At 38.8% G+C, this 23,687-nt stretch overlaps 1 protein-coding gene across 1 annotated transcript in view; it reads right to left on the bottom strand.

Annotated features, from left to right (window-relative positions):
- LOC114654210 (phospholipid-transporting ATPase ID-like) overlaps window positions 1–23,687 on the bottom strand; it is a 197,297-nt gene that overhangs the window by 37,363 nt on the left and 136,247 nt on the right. Inside the window, 1 exon segment of the mRNA XM_051930080.1 lies at window positions 14,685–14,796. Coding sequence (XP_051786040.1) covers window positions 14,685–14,796 — 112 coding nt within the window.

The following is a 23,687-nucleotide window of genomic DNA, read 5'->3' as shown; positions in this document are numbered from 1 at the left end:
TCTTATAGTAGCAAGCAGACCATTCCACAGTTTAGGGGCCCTGTAACTAAAGCTCGACCTCTCACTGTTATTTTATTAATCCTTGGAATCATAAGCATACTGGCATCTTGAGATCTTAATATACACTCTGGTTTGTAAGTCATGATAAGTTCAGATAAGTAAGTCGGACCTTGGCCATTTAAGGTACCACCCCCAGCAGGGATGCCCGGAAGGACCGGAGGAGGGATTACGCCTTCTCCAGACCACGAGGGGGTGACCGCCCTGGTTGCTTTGGGGACCATGGGAAAGGAGCTTCGAAGCTCAACCCTATAGGGGCCTGTGGTCACCACCAGGGGGTGCCCCAATGCCTGAGGAGCCCTGGCCCTCAGCACTTCCGCCACACCCGGAAGTGCTGGGGGGAAGAAGACCAGGGACACACCAGGGATTGATGGCAAGCGCTCATTGGGAGACACCTGGAGCACATCTAGGTAGGTTTAAAAAGGGGCCGCCTCCCTCCATTCAGTGGCTGGAGTCGGGAGGAAGAAGGCAAGAGCACGGGAAGAGAGGAATGGAGGCAGACCTAAGAGGTAAAGGCATTGTTGAGAGGCCTGGACTTTGGGGGAGTATTGGGTTGTATGCTATCCATCCATCCATTTTCCAACCCGCTGAATCCGAACACAGGGTCACGGGGGTCTGCTTGAACCAATCCCAGCCAACACAGGGCACAAGGCAGGAACCAATCCTGGGCAGGGTGCCAACAAACCGCAGGACACACACAAACACAACCACACATCAAGCACACACTAGGGCCAATTTACAATCGCCAATCCACCTAACCTGCATGTCTTTGGACTGTGGGAGGAAACACGGAGAGAAAATGCAAACTCCACGCAAGGAGGACCCGGGAAGCGAACCCAGGTCCCCAGATCTCCTAACTGCGAGGCAGCAGCGCTACCCACTGCGCCACCGGTTGTATGCTATTTCACTGTAAATAATATTGTGTAAATAAACGTGTGTGGTGCTTTTAACGATGTCTACCAGTCTCCACAAAGGCTTTATATGTTAAAAGGAGGATTTTGAAATCTGCCCTAAACTTAACCGGGAGCCAGTGTAAGGATTTAAGAACTGGAGTTATGTGTGCGTATTTTCTTGTTCTTATAGTAATTCTTGCAGCAGCATTTTGAATTAACTGCAGGCTGTATAAAGAACAATTTGAACATCCAGTGAACACCGCATTGCAGTAGTCAATCCTACTAGAAATAAATGTATGAATTAATTTCTCAGAATCCTGTTTATTTAGAAAGAGCCATAATTTCCCAACATTTTTAAAGTGGAAGAAACACGATTTGGACAACTTTGTAACATGCACTTTAAATGACCTACTAGAGTCAAAGATAACTCCTAGATTGCGGGCTGATTCAGTAAAATTAATGGTGATTCCAACTGAGTTAAATGATGACAAAATATTGTTGTGATCAGCGTCATTCCCTCCAATAATTAACATGTCTGTTTTATCGGTGTTTAAAAATAGGTAGGTCTCATCCATCTACTCCTTTAATTCACTAACATAACTAATTAAAGACAACATTGGAGAAACGTCATTTGATCTAAATGAAAGGTATAACTGGGTGTCATCTGCATACGAGTGAAAATTAATATTATGTTTCCTAATGATAGATCCCAGTGGAAGCATGTAAAGTGAAAACAGTAAAGGTCCCAGTACTGAGCCCTGTGGGACACCTTACCTCATTTCTGTGTATAATGATGGAGTACTGTCAGCATACTTCTGTATGTATTGGAATCGATTTGATAAATAAGAACTAAACCAAGCGAGCACAGTGCCTGTAAGCCCAACATCATTTTCTAGCCTGTGCAGTAAAACAGAATGGTCAGTGGTGTCAAATGCTGTGCTTAAGTCTAACAACATAATTACAGTGGAGTTTTCTTCATCAGAGGATATCAGAATGTCATTTACAACCTGCGCTAGTGCCGTTTCTATACTATGACCAGTGCGGAAACAAGACTGGAATTTCTCAAATAAATTGTAATGCGTAAGGTGTGACTGAAGCTGATTGGCAACTACTTTTTCTAGTATTTTAGAGAGAAAAGGTTCATTTGAAATGGGTCTATAATTATTAAGTATGCGTGAGTCTAGGTCTGACTTTTTAAGTAATGGTTTAATGACTGACACTTTTAGTGCATCAGGAACTGTGCCATGTAATAATCAACTATTGATAATGTTAAGAATAGGCGCTGCAAGAACATCCATTGCAGCTTTTACTAATTTTGTTGGCACCAGATCTAGGGAAAAAGTAGTGGGTTTGAAAAGCTTTTATATGTTGCACCTCTACATAACAACCACCTTTTTCCACCCTCTCAAACATATACACTGTACACATTCACTCTTAATATATTATTTTACAGCACCACAGTTAAGCTGATCACAAGTCTTTGCAAAGCAGAGGAAAACTGAATAATCTTCTCTAACACACAACTAGTTTGCTTCAGAAGTGAATGACAATGGTATGGATGTCATATGGATAGTTGCACATTGTTTTTTTATACTGTTCATCTCCTTGACACTTATTCTGGGTGTGGCTATCAGCAATGGCTGCTGTTCATCTCAAACAGTAATCATTGTGCATTTCCTTTGCAATTTACCACTTGGAACTAAACAGTTCTGTACTCATAGTCAATATCTAGCATAGAAAGTGTGAGTGTGGGTGTGTGTAAACTTGTCCCATCCTGGGTTAGATTCTGCCCTACATCTGATGCCTCAAAGATAGATCTTGTGACCCATGAGGTTTTGATAACACAGGAGTGAATGGAAGTATTGTGTTTTTTCATTCTTTACGTTTAGTAGACTGATATCTACAAGTACAGTGCAATCTCGGTTCAAGAACATCTCTGAACACATACAAATCGGGTCCTGACCAAAAAGTTTGCCAAACTTTTGCATCTGTTCACAACCACACACTTGGTTGAAGAACAAGCCAGTTTCCCTTCCGGTTTGTATGCGCTGATGATATCCGCATGTGTTACATTGTTCTCGGTCAGACGTGCGTGCTTGCACGTGAGTGTGTGCTTTCGCTGTGAACTCTTTGTGCTCTATTTCGTTTCCCTTCAGGTTCGTACACGCCGATAAGTACCTCACGTGTTCAGTCTCTCCCTGTGCATTGTTCTTGGTCAGCCATGCTTGCTTTCACTGTGAACTCTTTGTGCTCTACAGTATTTCGTGTGCTTTTGCATTAATTTTGCAGTTAACCATGGCTTCCAAGCAAGTGAAGAGTGGTGAGAAGAAAGGTTCAAAGAAAACTGAAATCAAATTAAAGAAAGAAATTATTGAAAAGTATGAGCGTGGCATTCATGTTACTGATCTTGCCGCCGAGTATAAGAAGTCAAAATCTACGATTTCGACTATTCTAAAGCAGAAAGAGGCTATTAAAGCAGCTAATGTTGCAAAAGGAGTTACAGTGTTAAGCAGGCAGTGGCCTCAAGTGCTGGAAGAGGTGGAAAAACTGTTGCAAGTGTGGCTGAACCAGAAGCAACTTGCACGGGATAGCGTAAGCGAGGCGATGTTATACGAGAAAGCAAGGAAGATCCATGGCAATTTGCTGCAAAACTATCCTTCTACGAGTGGCAAAAGTGAGGATTTAAAGCCAGTAGAGGATGGTTTGAATAGTTTCGCAAGAGAAGTGGCTTTCATAGTGTGGTAAGGCATGGAGAGGCTGCTAGTTCCAATGCTGAAGCTGCGAAAGAATTCGTGAAAAATTTCACAAAATTAGTGGAGGACGAAGGCTACATCCCGCAACAAGTCTTCAACTGCGACGAGACCAGATTGTTCTGGAAGAGGATGCCAAAGAGGACCTACATTACCCAGGAAGAGAAGGCTATGCCCGGCCATAAACCAATGAAGGCCAGGTTAACTTTTTGCTGTGTGCTAACGCTAGTGGCGATGTAAAAATCAAGCCACTACTTGTTTACCAATTTGAGAACCCTCGTGCTTTCAAGCAGCACAATGTAAACAAAGCCAGACTGGCCGTGATGTGGTGGGTAAACACGAAGGGTTGGGTCACAAGGACCTTGATTTTGGAATGGCTGCACGAGGCTTTCGCTCCCGCCGTGCAGCGATATCTTGAAGAGAATAATCTGCCTAAAAAATGCCTTCTTCTGATGGATAATGCACCGGCACACCCTCCAAACTTGGTTGACAATATGGTCGAGGAGTACGACTTTATTAAGATCATGTTCCTCCCCCCCCAACATGACTCCTATTCTGCAGCCCATGGACCAGCAGGTTATTTCAAATTTTAAGAAGCTGTACACCTATTCGCCAGGTGTTTCAATGTGACCGAGGAGACGTCTTTGACTCTGAAAGAGTTCTGGAAGAACCATTTTAATATCGTTCATTGCATCAACCTCATTGATAAAGCCTGGGAAGACGTCACACACTGGACCTTGAACTCGGCCTGGAAGAAACTTTGGCCTGAATGCGTTCCTGAACAGGATTTAGAAAGCTTTGAGCCTCCTATTGTGGATGAGATTGTGTCCATGGGCAAGAGCATGGGTCTTGAAGTGGACAATGAGGACATCAAGGAGTTGGTCCTGGATCACAAGGGGGAGCTGACGACGGTGGAACTCGCTGAGGGAAGAAGAGGAAAGGGCGGTTATAAAAAGTGATGCGATAAAAGCCATCATGGAAAAATGGAATTTTTCAAGAAGAACCAAAAGTGGTTACAAACAAAGTGATAAACATGATGAACAACAATGTCTTCTCGCATTTCCGCAAAATTTTAATGCGTAGGAAAAGGCAAGTCACATTAGACCGCTATTTTGCGAAGTCTGATCCACCAGCTACACAGCTAAAAACACCAGAAACCCAAGAAATCACAAGACAGAAAACACCTGAAGGAGAACATCCCTCCATCACGGAGCCAGACTTTCCCTCAAAACTGTAACCTCCTCTCCACCCAGTTCTTCCTCACTTCCTTCATGCCAAAACTCGACTCATGCACAGTTAGTTTTCTTGGTTGTTTCTGGTTAGTTTTTGTATAAATTACGGATTTTTCAAATGTTTGTTTTTTTCACTGTGTTTAAAACTCATTTAAAAAAAGTGCTTACAGCGATCGGTTCGTAGGGCTATTAGCGTGAAATCCTGCAATGTTACTTTCTTGGTTGTTTATGGTTGGTTTTTAAATAAAGTTCGGATTTGTTCAAAAGTTCCTTTTTTTCCCTGTGCTTAAAACTCATTAAAAAAAGTGTTTACAGCGATCAGTTCGTAAGGCTATTAGCGTGAACTCTTGCAATGTTAGTTTTCTCTGTTCAAGGTTTTTTCAGTGTTATTCAATGTTTTTACATTAATTTACTATTACACTGTGCATTCTATGGTATAATTAAATATTTTTGTGCTTAAAAATCTTTATCTATATATATAAAGGAGAGTTGGGATCCATGTGGCTGTGTTTGTGTGTTTGTGGAGGGACAGAGAGTTAAGGCGGTTGTTGGAGTCACGTGATCATCTCCCCTCCCATTCACCTGATTTCATTCACTTCATTTCGCTCCAAGCTGAGCTCCGCAGCTGATGCGGTTAGTCCTTTCTTTTTCCATAGTGTTTAGTCCTTTCTCCTTTACTGATTTACTGTTTAGTAGACGCGGTACTTACTGAATAGTATTTTTTCCTTTAGTGTTTCTTAGTGTTTAGTAGACGCAGTGTGCCGGTGTTGCAGTTTAGTGTTACTTTCTACTTCGTTTTTGTACTTTAGTGTTTAATAATAAATAATAATAATTCATTACATTTATATAGCACTTTTCTCAGTACTCAAAGTGCTAAAATAGTGAGTGATACTTAGCTGATAGCAGTGTAGAAGCAGCACAGCACAACGGAGCCGGTAGGACAGGCGGGTGTGGTAGCGTAGGTGAGTGGCGATAGCAAGCAGCAGAAAGCACAGAAGGAGGAGGAAGCAGGATCTGGATGTTCCAATACACAGCCATAAACAGTAACGCTTGGTAATTTCAGGAGTGATCGCCCCGGAGCCATAAGCCAGGTTAGTATGAACATCAGATCAGTTCCCGGTCGTAAAGTACTGAAAGATGAAACGGGAGCAGATCAGCATAGCGAATATAATCACGAGACAGATCATCCCGAGGTGCTAGATCACCAGGTACAAAGAAATGTTCGTAGGTCTCGTCCCGTGATCCACAGACTCCGCTGTTCTCAGTAAAGTGGAGTCCATAAAATCTGTAAATATTAAGCCAAATCCATGCAATTCGAGTCAGCTGTATCCACAAACTATACGTACAATAAACGAAACAAAACACACGTAAGAAAGTGCAGAATTAAGGCGAATTTTGCGACAGGGAGGAGCGGCGACAACAAGCGTGCTCCAGTGTCCCCTCACCTGCTACAATAAAGCAGTTATAATAAAGAAGTTTAGTAGACTTTTACTTTATCTCATTTAGTGTTCTTCCCAGCGGTGTTGCCTTTTTTTAGTGTTAGTGTCTACTTAGTGTTTGTGTTTAGTGTTATGGAAGGAGTGATCTTACCACTGTCAGATTTTGCAATGAATGAGTTGGTAAATAATGATTATTTATCAACAGATCACATGAGCAAATTCAACGAAATTTTAGCTGCGCATACAATTTTCCAACCTCAAGAGGTTTTGCTAATGTGGACTCCTGACATACCTATAATGCCCATTTCACAAAATGTAAAACATACTCAAATATTACCTTCTGCAGCCAATGAACGAGTGACTCACTGGGTGTGCACCTATTATGATGGTGCTGTAATTCATGTCTATGACAGTTTAAACGCTGATAAAAAATTCAACCTCACTGAAGAGCAGCTTCGTTTCCTTCATGCTTTGTTTCCTTACAAACCTCCCATAGTTTATGAAGACGCACAGCAACAATTAAATCATACAGATTCTGGTGTATTCTCAATTGCATTTGCTGTGTGTATTTCTTTAGGTATTGACCCAAGTGATCAAGTTTTTACTATTTCTTCAATGCGAAATCACTTACAAATATTTTTTGTTACTCGACAATTGCTTCCATTCCCTGTCGAAAGTAGCCGACAGGCGACACAAGTTACAAGTATTCAGTGCGTTCAAAGACCTGTACGAAGTACAGCCACTAACACAGTCACTCATAAAAGGGGAGATGACTCGGTGCAGGAAATGGGTATTGAAACTACCTTGGAAGACATGCAATCAACGAGGCGATTAAACCGATCTCAAGAGACGTCTTCTAGGTTGGAAAAAAAGCGCTTGGCTGCCAAAACCATATATATATATATATATATATATATATATATATATATATATATATATATATATATATATATATATATATATTTGCAGCTGGAGATCCACAAAGGGAGAAAAAACGAATCACGTATCATAAAATATTTTTTTTTTTTTTTTTTTTTATTCCTGAGCTTTCAACCCCTATCAGGGGTCTTCATCAGAGGATAATGCTTAGACTTACAAGAATCAAAGGCAATATATAGCAACACATTCAGTGGGGGGGGGGGGGGGTGGAGGTGACTAAGTCCGTTATGATACGTGATTCGTTTTTTCTCCCTTCGTGGATCTCCAGCTGCATATATGCAAACCGTATCACAGACCTTCTCTTCCATTCATATATATATATATATATATATATATATATATATATATATATATATATATATATATATATATATATATATATATATATATATACACATCTATATAAATAAAAATGTAAATGTTCGTTTGTTCAAAACCTTAAATCTCTGAAAGTTCTTCACCGATTGCTTTGAAATTTTGACACAACGTTGCATTCCAATACGCGCGTGTTTTTATATACATATTATATAGATGTCACACTTGTGACAGGTAAAAACATGCTTTTTTTGAAAACACAGCGCCATCTGTTGGACGTAAAAACAACACACGCTATACTAAATATTTTACGATTCCATTTCAATGTTTCAATCAAATACATTTGTAAGTACGTGAATAAAGGCAGCGACGTGGCTGTTTTTGCCGTGCAACCAGAAAGAAATGATAGGAATGCGGTCATACATATCGATGAAATCGCACAGTATAAGGCTGGAAGATACATAAGCAGCAATGAAGCTGTATGGCGAATTCTTTCATTTCCCATACATGAACGAAGTCCAGTTGTTGTTCACTTAGCAGTACATCTAGAAAATGGACAACGCGTTTATTTCACAGCTGCAAATGTGCAACAAATAGCCCTGAATCCACCGGCTACAACGTTAACTGCTTTCTTTACGTTATGTCAAAATGACGCATTTGCGAAAACACTGCTGCATTCGGAAGTGCCTACGTATTACACATGGAATACGAGTAGAAAATCATTTGAACAACACAAACGAGGAGAACGAGTCAACGGACAACCTGGCATATTCAAAGAAACTACGATAGGCAGACTGTACACCGTGCATCCCAATCAAGATGAATGCTTCTTTGTTCACATGCTGTTGGTCCAACGTCTTTCCAGCAATTGACAATTGTCAACGGCATTACACATGCCACTTTCCGAAGTGCATGTCAAGCTCTGAATTTATTGGAGAATGACCAACACTGGGATGTATACATTAATGACACGTGCAACACGTCACATCCAAATCAAATTCGTGCATTGTTTGCAATCATATTGACCGCCTGCTCTCCTTCATCTCCAACACAGTTATGGGAGAAATATAAATCGCACATGGCTGAAGATATTTTCCGTCGAATACGCAAGTAAAATTCAAATATAAACATGGATTTCACAGCTGACATCTACAACTAAGCAATGATAATGATTGAAGATTTGTGCTTAGAAATTGCAAACAAAGTTCTCAATCAATTGGGAATGCCATCACTGAATCAATCTGCTCCTGCTTCGTTCGATGCAGAATTGCGTCGTGAACAAAATTACAACACGGGTGATCTTTTGTCGTATGTGCAATCAAATATTCCTAAGCTAACGCTTCAGCAAGAAGGCATTTACGACCAAATAATGCAAACTGTCAATAACGGGGTTGGAGAAATCTGGAAATTGGGAACGGAAAGGTGCCAGTTGATCTGACCTCAGGACGAATTTCATTGCCTCATAACTTCTGCAATTTAGTGACGTCAAAAGAAGAATTGGTTGAAAAAGTATTTCCCAATACAGTAATCCCTCGCTATATCGCGCTTCGCCTTTCGCAGCTTCACTCCATCGCGGATTTTATATGTAAGCATATTTAAATATATATCGCGGATTTTTTGCTGGTTCGCGGATTTCTGCGGACAATGGGTCTTTTAATTTCTGGTACATGCTTCCTCAGTTGGTTTGCCCAGTTGATTTCATACAAGGGACGCTATTGGCAGATGGCTGAGAAGCTACCCAACTTACTTTTCTCCCTCTCTCTCTTGCGCTGACTTTCTCTGATCCTGATGTAGGGGGATTGAGCAGGGGGGCTGTTCGCAAACCTAGACGATTCGGACGCTCGTCTTAAAATGCTGAAAGATTATCTTCACGTTGCTACCTTCTGTGTGCAGCTGCTTCGTGAAGCGACATGCTGCACGGTGCTTCGCATACTTAAAAGCTCAAAGGGCACGTATTGATTTTTGACTTTGTTTTTCTCTGTCTCTCTCTCTCTCTCTCTCTCTGCTCCTGACGGAGGGGGTGTGAGCTGCCGCCTTCAACAGCTTTGTGCCGCGGTGCTTCACATACTTAAAAGCCAAACAGCCCTATTGATTTGTTTGCTTTTCTCTATCTCTCTGACATCTGCTCCTGACGCGCACTCCTTTGAAGAGGAAGATATGTTTGCATTCTTTTAATTGTGAGACGGAACTGTCATCTCTGTCTTGTCATGGAGCACAGTTTAAACTTTTGAAAAAGAGACAAATGTTTGTTTGCAGTGTTTGAATAACGTTCCTGTCTCTCTACAACCTCCTGTGTTTCTGCGCAAATCTGTGACCCAAGCATGACAATATAAAAATAATCATATAAACATATGGTTTCTACTTCGCGGATTTTCTTATTTCGCGGGTGGCTCTGGAACGCAACCCCCGCGATGGAGGAGGGATTACTGTATTCAAACCAATTATAAGAATCACGATTGGCTGAGTGAACGAGTTATTCTTGCGGCCAAAACCAAAGATGTCTACGAACTTAACAATATTATTCAGTCTAACATTGTACACAGACAATGGAACAACAAAAAATATTGTATACCCACAAGCATTGTGAAATTAAACATATTAGAAATGTGCGCTTTCTCTTTTCTTTCTTTTCCATTTAACCAGATTGAGCCACAGCAATGCATGGCCGGGTACACCTATATACACATACATATATATTATATATATATATATATATATATATATATATATATATATATATATATATATACACACACACATATACAGTATACATACACATCTATACTAATAGAAGGCAAAGCCCTCACTGACTCACTCATCACTAACTCTCCAACTTCCCATGTAGGTAGAAGGCTGAAATTTGGCAGGCTCATTCCTTACAGCTTACTTACAAAAGTTAAGCAGGTTTCATTTCGAAATTCTACACGTAACGGTCATAACGGTCGACAACATCCGCCGTGTTAAACTTTCTTATTTATGGCCCCATCTTCACGAAATTTGGTATTATTTCGTTATTGGTTATTTCGGTGGTATGTCACCACTGTCGGCCATCCTATTGAACTTTCCAACGGTCTTTGTTACTTTATGGGCCCATCTTCAAGAAATTTGGTACGCGGGTTCCCAACGCTAACTGAATCCTACTTACGTACATATATACGTCCATAGCCTGCAGCTCGGTCCACACTCTGAATCCTGCAGGCACTCCTCAGCATAATCTAATTTTGAAGGTTGGGGCACCAATAATGTTACTGAGAAACTTACAGCCACCAAAACTTTGTAATGGCATGAGACTTCAGGTCACATGCTTGCAAAAGAACCTAATTGAGGCAACTATTTTTACTGGCGGTGGCTCAGGGGAGAGAGTTTTTATTCCTCGCATCCCCGTTATACCCTCTGATCTCCCATTTCAATTAAAACACCTCCAATTTCCAGTAAGGCTCTGCTTCGCAATGACAATTAATAAGTCTCAGGGTCAGACCCTACAAAAGGTTGGCATTGATTTGAGGCAAGATTGCTTTTCACATGGCCAGCTATACGTTGCATGCTCAAGAGTAAGCTCAGCCACAGCTTGGTCATATTACAACCGGAGGGTCGAACTGACAACGTCGTATACAAAGAGATCCTTAACAAATAATTATTGGTACATTTTCTCTTAGTTTATTATTTAAAATTTTAAAGCTGTACTTCGCCGCTGCGAAGCGCGGGTATTTTGCTAGTAAAATATATATTTATATACAGTTCGTACAGTCCGGAACAGATTAATTGTATTTACATACAATCCTATGGGGGAAATTGCTTCGGGTTGTTTTTTTTGGTCATTTTTATTATTTTAGTACATTCAAGGAAAACATCTGAAAAACAGCTTTTCACTCAGAGACAATTGACCTTCTTGTCAATGCTCCTATATGGATTTTCCCAAGCACTGTGTCACATGAAAATTAAAATAATTTTTCTGGAGTACATAAAAAAGAGGAATTATTTTTATTGCATGCATTAAGTATTTCTCATTAGATTTTAAGGATATTAGTATTTCTGCCTCACAACTCCTAGAAACTGCTTCAAAATATGGGTGGGTCATAGTCTGGGTGAAGCTTGTGCATCATTTTTAACTGTATGTGTTTTCTTTCATTACCCAAAGATTTGACAATCATATTTACTGGTGATCTTAAACTGGCCAAGTATGAGTACCTGTGAGTATGTTCAGGAGAGTATCCTGCAATAAACTGGCCAGGTTTATTTCCTACCTTGTGCTGTAAATGGAAGAAGGAATAGAATTATCTTTTTAGGTGCGTTTGCATATAATGTGTGAAGCACTTATTGAGAAAGCCCATTTCTGTCTGTCTGCATGAAACAACTTAGCTCCCTATGAACCACTTTTGATGAGATGTGCACACTTATTCTTCATTGGATGCCCGATGTAAGTGAGTTACATGCTCAACAGAGCACACTCGCAAGCAGCTCACACAGCATCACCCTTCTCATGCTGCTTTAGGCAAGTTTAATAATACAGTATGAAAAAGTCACTTCTCTATAAATAAATGGAAGGGAAAAGCAATAATGCAAGTATATATAGACTGAATTGATTGTACAATATTATCTGCAGATTTTTTTGTAAAGAACTGACATTATCAACATATAGCCAAATGGTTTTTGAATTAATAACACTGGAAAGGTGCAGCTGCCCTAATTGATATAAACCTAGGATGAGTTTAAAAATGCACGATGGTGTCGGGAGCTGGGGGGCTTCAGTGATTTAAGCCCCTGATCTTTCATTCCCCCATATAAAACCCCAAATCAGAAAAAGTTTGGTGGTATGGAAATTGCAAATAAAAAACACAGTGATTCTTAAATTTATTTTGACTTTTATTTCATTATGAACCCAAGATATTTCATTTGTTAATATATATCCACTCCTGCATTTCAGGCCTGTAACAAATTCCAAAAAAGGTAGAATGGGGGAAAATTATGGCCAGTGATGAAATAAAATAAGTGAAATAATTGAATGATCATGTGATTTCAAACAGGTGATGTCAACAAGTGATTGTAATCATGAGTCTTTAAGGAGCAAAGATGGGTAGAGGATCTCCAGTTTGTCAACAAATGACTGAGAAAATTATTGAGAAGTTTAAAAACAATGTTCCTCAAAGATTGGAAGGGATTTGCATATTTCTCCCTCTACAGTGCATATCATCATTAAACGATTCAAGGAATCTGGAGGGATTTAAGTGCGTAAAGGGCAAGGGCACATGTATAAGCTGAACACCCATGATCTCTGATCCCTCAGATAGTAAGTACTGCATCAAGAACCGTCACTCATCAACAGCTTATATACACTATGGCAAACCTTTGTCAAACACTACAATACTTTTGCACATGCCACTTAAAACTTTACTGTGCAAAAAAGAAGCCTTATGTTAACCATGTCCAGAAGCGGTATCAACTTCTACTAGCTCAGAGGCATTTGGGATGGACTGTCACACAGCGGAAATATTTTTTGTGGTTAGACGAATCAGCATCCAAGATCATTTTCGGAAGAAATGAGACGCTGCATGCTCCGCACCAAAACTGAAAAGGACTATCCAGACTGTTATCAACAACAAGTATAAAAGCCAGGGTCTGTTATGTTAGGATAATGTTGAAATTGATTTTATACCAGCATTTGTCATTTTGTGGTAATAGATATTTTTCAATTGCTAATTATTGGATACTACTCTATTGGATATATTTTAAAAAATGTTATGTTTAAGAAAACTGAACAACAGTTAGTTACAGACCCTCCACCACTAATACACATCAATCTATGCCATTCTGACCTTAATTGATTTTCATTTTGCTGTGTATTAAAGCTACTGAGCCAGCACAAGCCTATTTAGGCCACATTTTTAACTATATGATATTGTAAAGTGTTGTTTAAAACATACATTCAATGTAGTCGATTAAAACATGTAATTGCATTCTCACTGTTACTTTTGAATTTGACTCATTGATGCAAAACTATTTAATAAACAAAAATGTAATAACTTACTCTCAGATGAAGTAAATAAAAAATGGAGTTAGTCACTGAACACACTTGAATGTTACTATGTCTTACTTGTTTGTATATTTTAAAGGCTGCTGTGATGTATAGCATAACGCTCACTTAAGCTGAAGAGTGAAGTAATTTTTTTACCCGTCTATGATCTTAAGGACACAAAGTGAAGTGGCGCAATGGTATTGATGGGAAAATTAGGTAAAAGATGAAAGGGGTTTTTTAAATTTTTGTTCTTCCTAAACAAGATTTTATGCATTTATTCTAACTGATACTCTAAGTTGTTATCTCTAGATCTCTGCTTAGAAGATGATGGATCTGAGTATTGTGAGAGAAAATAGATTAATTAAAGTGCTTCTGTGTCTTTTAGTATGAAAATTTTAAAACAGCAATGCTTAAGCTAAAAAATTGAGAAGGGTGTGAGTTCATGAAAGCATGACTACAATGAAGTAGAGGAAAGATGGTTGCATCCATTACTGATGCAATAGGCTTTATCATCCCTGGAAATCTAAGTAATTTAATGCAAGTTAGGAAAATGGAAAGAAGAATAAAAACCAAATTATTGAATGGTTTCTGTGTAATGTACTAAAATAATCTGTAATATTCCCAGAGAACATTGCTTTAGAACATTTTCTCAAAGATTAAATTACATTGTTCACGTATCACTGGATTTTCTGCTACCAAAGATAATTTTGATGACTATTTTGAGTCACCACACAACATTCAGCATTGCTGGGGCCCAAAATGATAACAAGCATTTGAGGTAATATTTGACAGAGAGTGATTCAAGACAAGGTGGACACACAAGCATTTGTAAGGGTGAGCACATTAAATTATGGACAAAAAGACCTGATATTATGATCACGATAAAGATATACAGTATACAAAATATGAAGATATATACAGAGGAAAGAGTGGGTGAAGGTAGTCTTTTCCAGACACAGACATTCATGAACAAAAATGAAAAAAGCTAATTTTCAGAGTGAATTCTACAACTCTTCAACTCCTTTGGCCACGTAATGAGGTTTTACCTTGTTTGTCTCCTGTCAGCACCCAGATCCTAATGTCTGCTTTAGAAAGCTGCTCAATTGTTTGGGGAACACCATCCTGTAGTTTGTCTTCAATGGCTGTTGCACCCAGAAGCTGAAAAAGAAAGAGACAAGCACATTTTCATGCAGAAGTAGAACCTGAAAGGGATGATGACCCTTTATCACCATGGACAAGCAGTAAGCCTATTAAATAGAGAAACACGTTCTCAACTGTTCAAATCTTTGTCAATCCTTTCTATCACATGTCCATATCTCTTAAGTATTCTATGCTAAAACAATGCATACACAGGCAGGTATACAGTACAGAATACTTAAATAAATACAAATAGTAGGTATGCTTGCAGACATGTGCATCTCCATTTATAGCTGTCTTAAATGAGTTTACAAAATTAATATCTATTTTAGCTAGTACAATAAACTCTTGCAGAGATCTTAAAATGCATTTTGAGATAAACATTGTAATATGTCTTAAAAATAATTATACATATCCAGCAATATATCTATTCAAGATATCCTAAATGAATTTCCATAAAACTGAAATGGATTTCAAGATATCTCAAATACATTTTGAGACACATAAAATACATTTGTCTGGATTTTAAGATATCTGAAATATAATCCAAGATATTTCAAAATTTTCTGAGGACTTTCTGTGATTTTCAGATATCTCATGATGCATTTGTAACATTTCATAATGCAGGAGACATTATTTTAGCATTATAACTGCTGCAGCCAATGCTATCTGGAATTGTGTTTAAAAATCTTTATTTCCTGTTCTTCCTTGACTTTTTCTAAATTGCTGCTGTTCAAATGCCCATGTTGTAACTTCGAGATTGTATTAAAAAAACATAATTGATGATACTTTTTTTTTATACAAAGCACCTCTTATTACCACCATAAGCAATGCCACTAACTGCCTCTTTCTTCTGGCTCGTACTTGACTGCATTTACCTATCCTTTTTACCTCAACAAATCCTCTCCTGCCACTATTGTCAGCATTAAGTCCTACTGAAATTTATTTCCTATTTCCCCAGATATGAATTGCTGTCTGTCTTCAGCAGACAACTATAAAATAATCAACGAGAAACTGTCATATCCGTAATCACTCATATAGTTTTACTACGATGAAAAAAAAAACAAATCTGAAAACTTTTGGCACTCCAGTTATTGCAGTTAGGAAAAAATTACTATAAACTCACTTTAAAAATGCTATCACAGTCTCACACAGTAGAACATGAATTACACAGCCAGCATGAATTTGATGTGGGGAACAGGGAACATGTGAAGTGGCACATAGTGGATTGAGTGATCCAGCCTCGAGTGAAGAGCACAGTGGTGAATGGTGGCTCACTCACAAAGTTTTTACAGACATGGCAAGGCCTAACAATGAATGTAAATGCAAGAACAAATGATGGGCTTTTTTATATGATTGGAAGGGCTGATGCAATATTGTAGTGGACTGTAAATGAAGAACCTTTCAGGAGAAAAAAATTGTGATTTGAGTACATCTGTATTGAAATGCTGGCACATGTATTGAATTGCATGCACAAACAATTGCACATATTGAATCACATACATGGTTTTATGGCAGATGCGTACACATACAAATAAAACCGATTATTCTTGTATTTGCCTACATTGTCAGGTCTGCAATGTCAGTGAAAATGATGCAAGTGAGTTCCGTTCATTCATGGATCTCTCCATCAACAATGTGCCATCTTGAATGTTCTTTTTTCCCTGCATAAAACTGATCCTGGCTGTGTAGTTAACATACTGACAGCTTTCCTGCTAAATCAGACATTGTGCAAACTTACTATATACAGTACCCATTGATGAGAAGTTATTCCTAATGAAATGTTGATGCACTTTCAAGCCGTGAAAGTGAAACAAACATGACAAGTCTGGAATCAACTTTTGTATACTATTCTGTATTTGGAGAAAATATCACATTTGATTGCCTGGGAAATACAGGAAGACTGATGATGTAACTTGTGAGCCTTTCACGGACAATGTGAAAAAAATCACTAATAACAATGTTTCCAAATCACTTTGCATTTGCAGCTGTACAAACTGAATGAGCGCTACCAGCCCACTGGTGAAAGGACAGAAAAGATGGTGGAAAAGACAGACACCGACAAAGTACAGAAGCAATGGGAGAACACACATGCAGCAAAATAAATTGAATACTGGGCTAGTTTAATATAGAGTAGTAAGTAGGTCAAGCATCTGTGTATATGGAGGCAATCATGTTCATTCTCAGCTGTTCAGGTCTGCTAATGAAAAGTGATACCTCCTCTATGTGACATCAAATCTTAATCCAGACTCTTCATGTGAAGCTCCAAGCGGGTAGAATGAGTCACTCCATACCATCCAAAAAGCTGATTTCCTCATTGTATTTAAGAGCTATTTGAAGACTTTCTTGTTCTGTTAATATCTCTGTAATTGATAATGGCTTTGATGCTAGGTTCTTAGTAGCTAAAAAAGTGTGATTAGTCATGTCCGCCCCCTGCTCGCTTCACTCGTCAACCCCTGGTGTTGGGTAACCCGAAATACATTGATGTATGTATGAGATATATTGGAGTGTAAAGGTGTAGATGACGAACAAAGGAAGTAAAGAACCCATAGCATGGCACATTAGAAAGATTTATTGGAATATTTCTTTATACACAACATTTGTAGTAAAGATGGTGTGTTGTCCTTGAATGAGTTTTCCTTGGTATGGAGTATCTATAACTTTATCTTTAATGTCAGATGAACGCCGAACTCTTGAGAAGGCTACATAAGCAATTGTAGTTGGTGCTACACCTTCTGCTTCTGCTTTTGTATTGGCCTCTCTTTCAACCTCATGTAGCATTTTTATAGACTTAGCTAATGGGTAATTGTTTATGACTTCAGTGACGTTTCTCATTATCAGCTCTGTGCATTGCTTGTTTTCAGGAAGGTTCATTCATTGATAGATTGCGTCATCTGGATCTAACACGTAGATTTGTGCATATTTGCATTCGTGATTTGGTTCAGGGTGCACTGTTCCAATCCGATGTAATATTTGTCCACATACGCGAAAGCAGTATGGGCCATTGCCAAGTTGTGGCCTGATATTTACCCCGGTAGATGCAAAAGCAAATGAACTATTGTAGGATCTAATGCAGTCCATAAAGTTTTTACTTTCAGGTACATTGTTAGTTAGAGGCTTCCGTAGATATTCAGGATATTCATCTAAAGGAGGCAGTCTAACCTGACCCTTTTGACAACAACGTGTAAACTCATTAGTTGTATTGCCAGTTGTTTCTTCAGGGTAGTTAAGTGAATGACAATGACAGCAAATGATATTCATTAATCCTAATGAATGTTCATTAATAGTCGACTCATTACAGAATGCGTTGTCAGCTAATTGGCGGAATTGCTTAGCAGCTGTTTGTCGTTCCTTTCTTTGCCGTTTATCTATTGCCTCTGCTGTTTGAGAGGCGCGTTGTAGGCACCTGCGTTCATTAATTGTATTCAGGCGGGCTCGTTTCTGTATGTCCGTTAGTTGAGATGTTTCGTTTTGGAGCCATGACTCCTTGGGTTGTGTTGTTTGAGAAGCACGTTGTAGGCGCCTGCGTACATTGTTTTTATCCAGGCGGGCTCGTTTTTGTAGCCCCGTCAGTCAAGCTCTTTCTTTTTGGAGCCGTGCCTGCTTTGCTTGCGGCATTTCAGAAGCGCGTTGTAGGCGCCTGCGTTCATTGATTTTATCCAGGCGGGCTCGTTTTTGTATCTCCGTCAGTTGTGGTCTTTCGTTTTGAACCCGTGCCTGCTTTGCTTCCGCAGTTTCAGATGCATGTTGTAGGCGTCTATGTTCATTGTATTTGTCCATGCGGGCTCGTTATTGTAGCTCCGTTAGTCGAGTTGTTTGGTTTTGGAGCCAAGACAGTTTTGCTTCCGCGGTTTCAGACGTGCGTTGTAGGCGCCTACGTTTATTGTTTTTATCCATGCGGGCTCGTTTTTGTAGCTCCGTTAGTTGAGCTGGATCGTTTTGGAGCCGTGACCGTGACGCCATTAGTTATCCGTTGTCTACCATTAGTAATATGGATAATTGCACTTACTGTTAATACGGAGCGTTTTCTGTGGTTGTACTGTTAATAATACATCACTGTAATGTGATTCACATATGCTATATGGTTTGGACGTGTGAGGATGCCGTACGTTTAATACGGAGAGTTCGTTTATTCTTATTACCCGGACCATGCTGTGTAGTGTGGACGTTTAGTTCAGAAGCGCAATGTAGGCGCCTGCGCCTTTCGTACTTTCTTGCGCCTTCCGTACTATCTTTGTGGACCTTTGCGGACTCCGTAGTGTCTTCCGTTTAACTCTGGGGTGCAGTGCAGAATCCTCTTTTCTGTGTGGCTGTGTCGTTAGTCGTTAGCTATGGGAGCGTTGTTGCTTCATGTCTTATTTACGTTAGTTGAGCTCTTTCGTTTTGGAGCCGTGACTCCTTCGTTCACGGTGGATCAGACTTCGCTTGCGGTTTATGAGACGCGCGCTGTAGGTGCCTGCGCACTATGTCTCCTGGGTTCATCGACGTGTACCTGCGTCTGTGCCTTCCGGTTTACCATTCTCGGTTAGTAATATGGATCATTCCATTTGGATTAGAGCTCTTCACATGTGATCGTCAATTTTACAACCTTGTTCTGTAACACTTAGTTCAAAACAGTTTCCAGACTGATGTTCACTTGATTATCTTGATCTTTTCTGTAAGTCACTTTGAATAAAAGTATCTTCTGAATGAGTGAATATAATGTAAAAAAATGGTCAAGATATTAGTTCAAGACATCTCAAAATATAATGAATAAATCTAAAAATGCATTAATACCTTCATATTAAATCATGTCTAAAATGAATTTCCTGGCACTGAAAGGAAAGTATTTTAAAGCTAACATTAATGTACTCACAGAAAATCCATCCATCCATCCATTATCCAACCCACTATATCCTAACTACAGGGTCACGGGGGTCTGCTGGAGCCAATCCCAGCCAACACAGGGCGCAAGGTAGGAAACAAACCCCGGGCAGGGCTCCTGCCCACCACAGAGCACACACACACACACCAAGCACAATTTAGAATCTCCAATGCACCTAACCTGCATGTCTTTGGACTGTGGGAGGAAACCGGAGTACCCAGAGGAAAACCACGCAGACACGGGGAGAACATGCAAACTCCACGCAGGGAGGACCTGGAAAGTGAACCCGGGTCTCCTAACTGTGAGGCAGCAGCGCTACCGTGCCGCCAACTCACAGAAAATGTTAAAGTATAATTAACATGCAATTACTATTAGATATTATATTAATGTAATTTGTTTTAAGGAGAGTTCAATCAAAGTATAACTACCTTATGTTATTGAAAGTATATACTAATTTGATATATTAAGCTTTTTTAACAAAATGCCGGTACATTGATTATTTTATTTATGCTCAGTACACATATTTATCTTTACATGCACATACATTTATCCACTAAACCAGGATTTCCCAAATGTTTTCAACGGCATATCACTCTGTGTAATTTATTTGAATTGATGTACTGCCCTTGATTTTATAGCACAAAAATGTTAATATGAATAAAAAATACATGTAATAAGAAAATAATAGTAGTAAATTATATTGAAGGAAAAATAACATAATAATCATAAATAATACAATAACTCAAAATATTACTAGGGTACTTCCATCCATTTAAATCAAATGATATGTACTAGCCTTCACTTTTTTGATGAATTGTTACCTTACTATTTGAAACAATATCTGAAATATATCATGATACAGTGTTGTTCAATAATGGAAAAATTTTCAATTGTGCAGCTGCTGTTTCTGCTAAAACTGAATATACCATCCACAGCTGCTGGTAAAATTAAGAACTCACTAACTATATGAATTTTGCCTGCTTTGGCAATCCTAAAACTTTCTTTATACAGTATGAATCTTCAGTCACTTTCATATTCATTATGGAGAAATGGTTAATTTAATATTTACTCCAATGCTTTATTGTCCCAGGGTTTTGTATGTAAATATCACAATTGAGGAGAAGGTTTCATTGAACAGTTTGACAGCTTTTCATAGCAAATCACATATTGAGGAAAAGGAGTGTTTTCTTCCTGAGTGTAAGTAAATTCATATCCAAGATGCTTAGAATAATATTTTCTTATAGTTGCATTACATTTCTTTTTTGAACAGAGGGTTAAGAATTTTGAACAATCATCTCAATGCTGAAGTGCTAGCTTCTGATTCTTTGTCTAGGCTGTGCTTCCTTTTAAGAGAAACAATTTTCATCCACTTATCCATGTTAAATAAGGGTTTATTATAATTAATTCAAAACATTTTAAGATAACTCAATGCTGTCTTGATTTCTGACGGATATTGACCCAATAAAACTTTATAACACAAAACACAGAGAATTCCCTATTTTTAACAACCTGTTGCAACATACTTGTAAGAGCCAATCTTAGAAAGTTAAAGTTTTAAGTTAAACTCATATTAATGTTTGCTTTATTTGAATAGAATATAATTTCTTCCATAGTCATAGACAATGGTATAGTCTTTTACCCCTATAAGTTTGTAAGAGATAGAATCTTCTTGCTATAACTGAGAAACAGTGTGTTAATAAGTTTTGTTGTGTTTAGAACAGGTCCCAGTAAACAGGGACTTGAAAGACCCATTTTCAGTTAGAAATAGGGTAAGCATACAGTTTTCTGACTGTTTTGAAAAGGTTGAGAAATTATATGTAATTAATAACGATTTAAGTTGAAACAAGATTAAGCTTAGAACTACATTTTTCTTATTATAATTTTTCCTTTTTTTTTTTGCTATTTTAATTTTCTTTTTTGTGTGAACTGTTTTACTTTAAAACTTAACTAAACTTTTAAAAACGAAGATATTTTGTCTGTGGAATCATTTCTGCGCGTCAGGCCTTTGCTGAATCCCATTTTTTTGAGTTGGAGCTGCAGAATTTTAGAAACTTTGGGAAAACGCAGCTACATTTTCGTCAGAAAACTTGCCATCTTAAGGCCTTGAAACTGGAATCTACCATCTGAGGACGCTTCTGCTCCTGAACTCGTCAACGAAACAAAAAGAACTGAGTCATCCCGAGGTACTGTGCTCTTACCGTCTATCTGTGCGTTATCGTAATGAAAGCAAGGTCGCCGCACCTGAACTTGAGAAGATTTTAAGAGACTGTGTTGTTATAACAACTTTGTGGATGATCGCTTTTGCTTGAGTTTTTGAAGCCTCGCTATAAGGAAGCATCTGCTTTGTTGGAACATTCCTATTGTGACGTTTGTTGCTGACAAGAGAACCAGCTGTCAGTCATTTGAGCTGTTATCATGGCAATGTCTAAGCATAACTCCAGTGAAATTAGTAGTGAATTGAGTACAGATTCGAAGCCAGAAAATGTAATCGGAGATCTTAAAGGTCATATAAGTCAGAGGAAAGATAAACTTTCTGTGCTTATAGCTGAAGTAGAAAGTCTTAAAGATACTCCAGAAAATCATTCAGAAGTAGCTGAAAGACTTGAAAATTTTTGCAAGACACACAGTGAGATAGAGGAGTTGAATCAAAGGCTACTATCAACGTTGAGTAAAGAAGGTGCGATTAAAAAATAGAAAACGACATTCGCCGAAAGCTCTAAGAATTGGAACGAATTTATTAATGTTACAAAGCTATGGCTGAAAGATGCAAATAGACTGTTAACACATAAATCCGACGAACAGCTAGTTAACCAATTCAAAGATATGCAATTGCAAGAACGGAATCGCTCAAAGTCGAAGGTGCGAAAGGCTTCTCCGCAGTTAAAGCGCGCTTTGGAAATTAAATGTGACTCTTTAGACCAGAAAAGCGCTGCAGCGGCATCATCACCCTCATCGACAGTCACACTTGAACGCACAGAACTTGATAGTATTCTACAAATGTTACAGGAACTTAAAGCTAAAGTAGAAAAGCAAGAACAACCCACAACTAGTGCACAAACCGACACTCAAAGCTCCAGAAATGATATACTAGATCTATTAGTGCGAAATCAAGCCGAATATCAGAAGAATAAAGCTGAGTGTCAGAAAGCAATTACTGAAATGGCTAAATCGTTAACCCAAAAAAACAGAGCTACTACTCCCACCTCCAGCACCAACCCCAGCGCCACGAGGTGAAGTACCACATAGACAGGTTCCTTTATTTTCAGGTGACCCACTTGACTATGCAAATTTCATCAGAGCCTTTGATCATGCCGTGGGTGCTGTATTAGCAAACTCACAAGATAAATTAGATTACTTGATCCAGTACACCAGAGGTTCGCCTCAAGAAATGATTAAAGGCTGCGCACGAATGTCACCAGATGAAGGCTACTCAGAAGCTAGAAAATTGCTTGAAAGATATTATGGCAATGAGCTATTCGTAGCAGACGCATACCTCAATAAAGCATTGAAATGGCCTCAAATAAATCAAAACAATGGGGAAGCTCTAAGAGATTACGCTAACTTCCTCTCAATCTTCATGAACACTATGAATGATACAGGGAACGGTGGAGAATTTAATAACAGTAATAATATGCGTGTTGTGTGTAAGAAATTTCCATTCTCTCTGAGAAACGAATGGATGAGGTATGTATATAAGCTTACAAGAGACAGTAAAATGAGACCTGGCATACCTGAACTAATTAATTTTTTTGCGTGACGAAGCTGAAATGCTTCTAGGCCCTTTGTACAGTGCTGTTTCACAAAGTGACACTTGTATAGAGAAAAAAGAAAAGACTGACAAGAGTAAGTCTCCTCAGAAATACGGACAGAGATCGGGAAGTATTTTTACCACAAGTATTTCCGATATCGATGAAAAGGAGGCAAGAGAAACTTTGGTCGAAAAGACTGTTAATGATAACTGTGCATTTAAAAATTCTTGTGTATTCTGCAATGGGCAGCATATCCTTGCTGAATGTGGTAAAATCAAAGAATTGCCGCACAGAGAAAG

The sequence above is a fragment of the Erpetoichthys calabaricus genome, chromosome 7, assembly GCF_900747795.2.
Source record: "Erpetoichthys calabaricus chromosome 7, fErpCal1.3, whole genome shotgun sequence".
NCBI lineage: Eukaryota > Metazoa > Chordata > Cladistia > Polypteriformes > Polypteridae > Erpetoichthys > Erpetoichthys calabaricus.
This window is presented reverse-complemented; position numbering and strand designations above follow the sequence as displayed.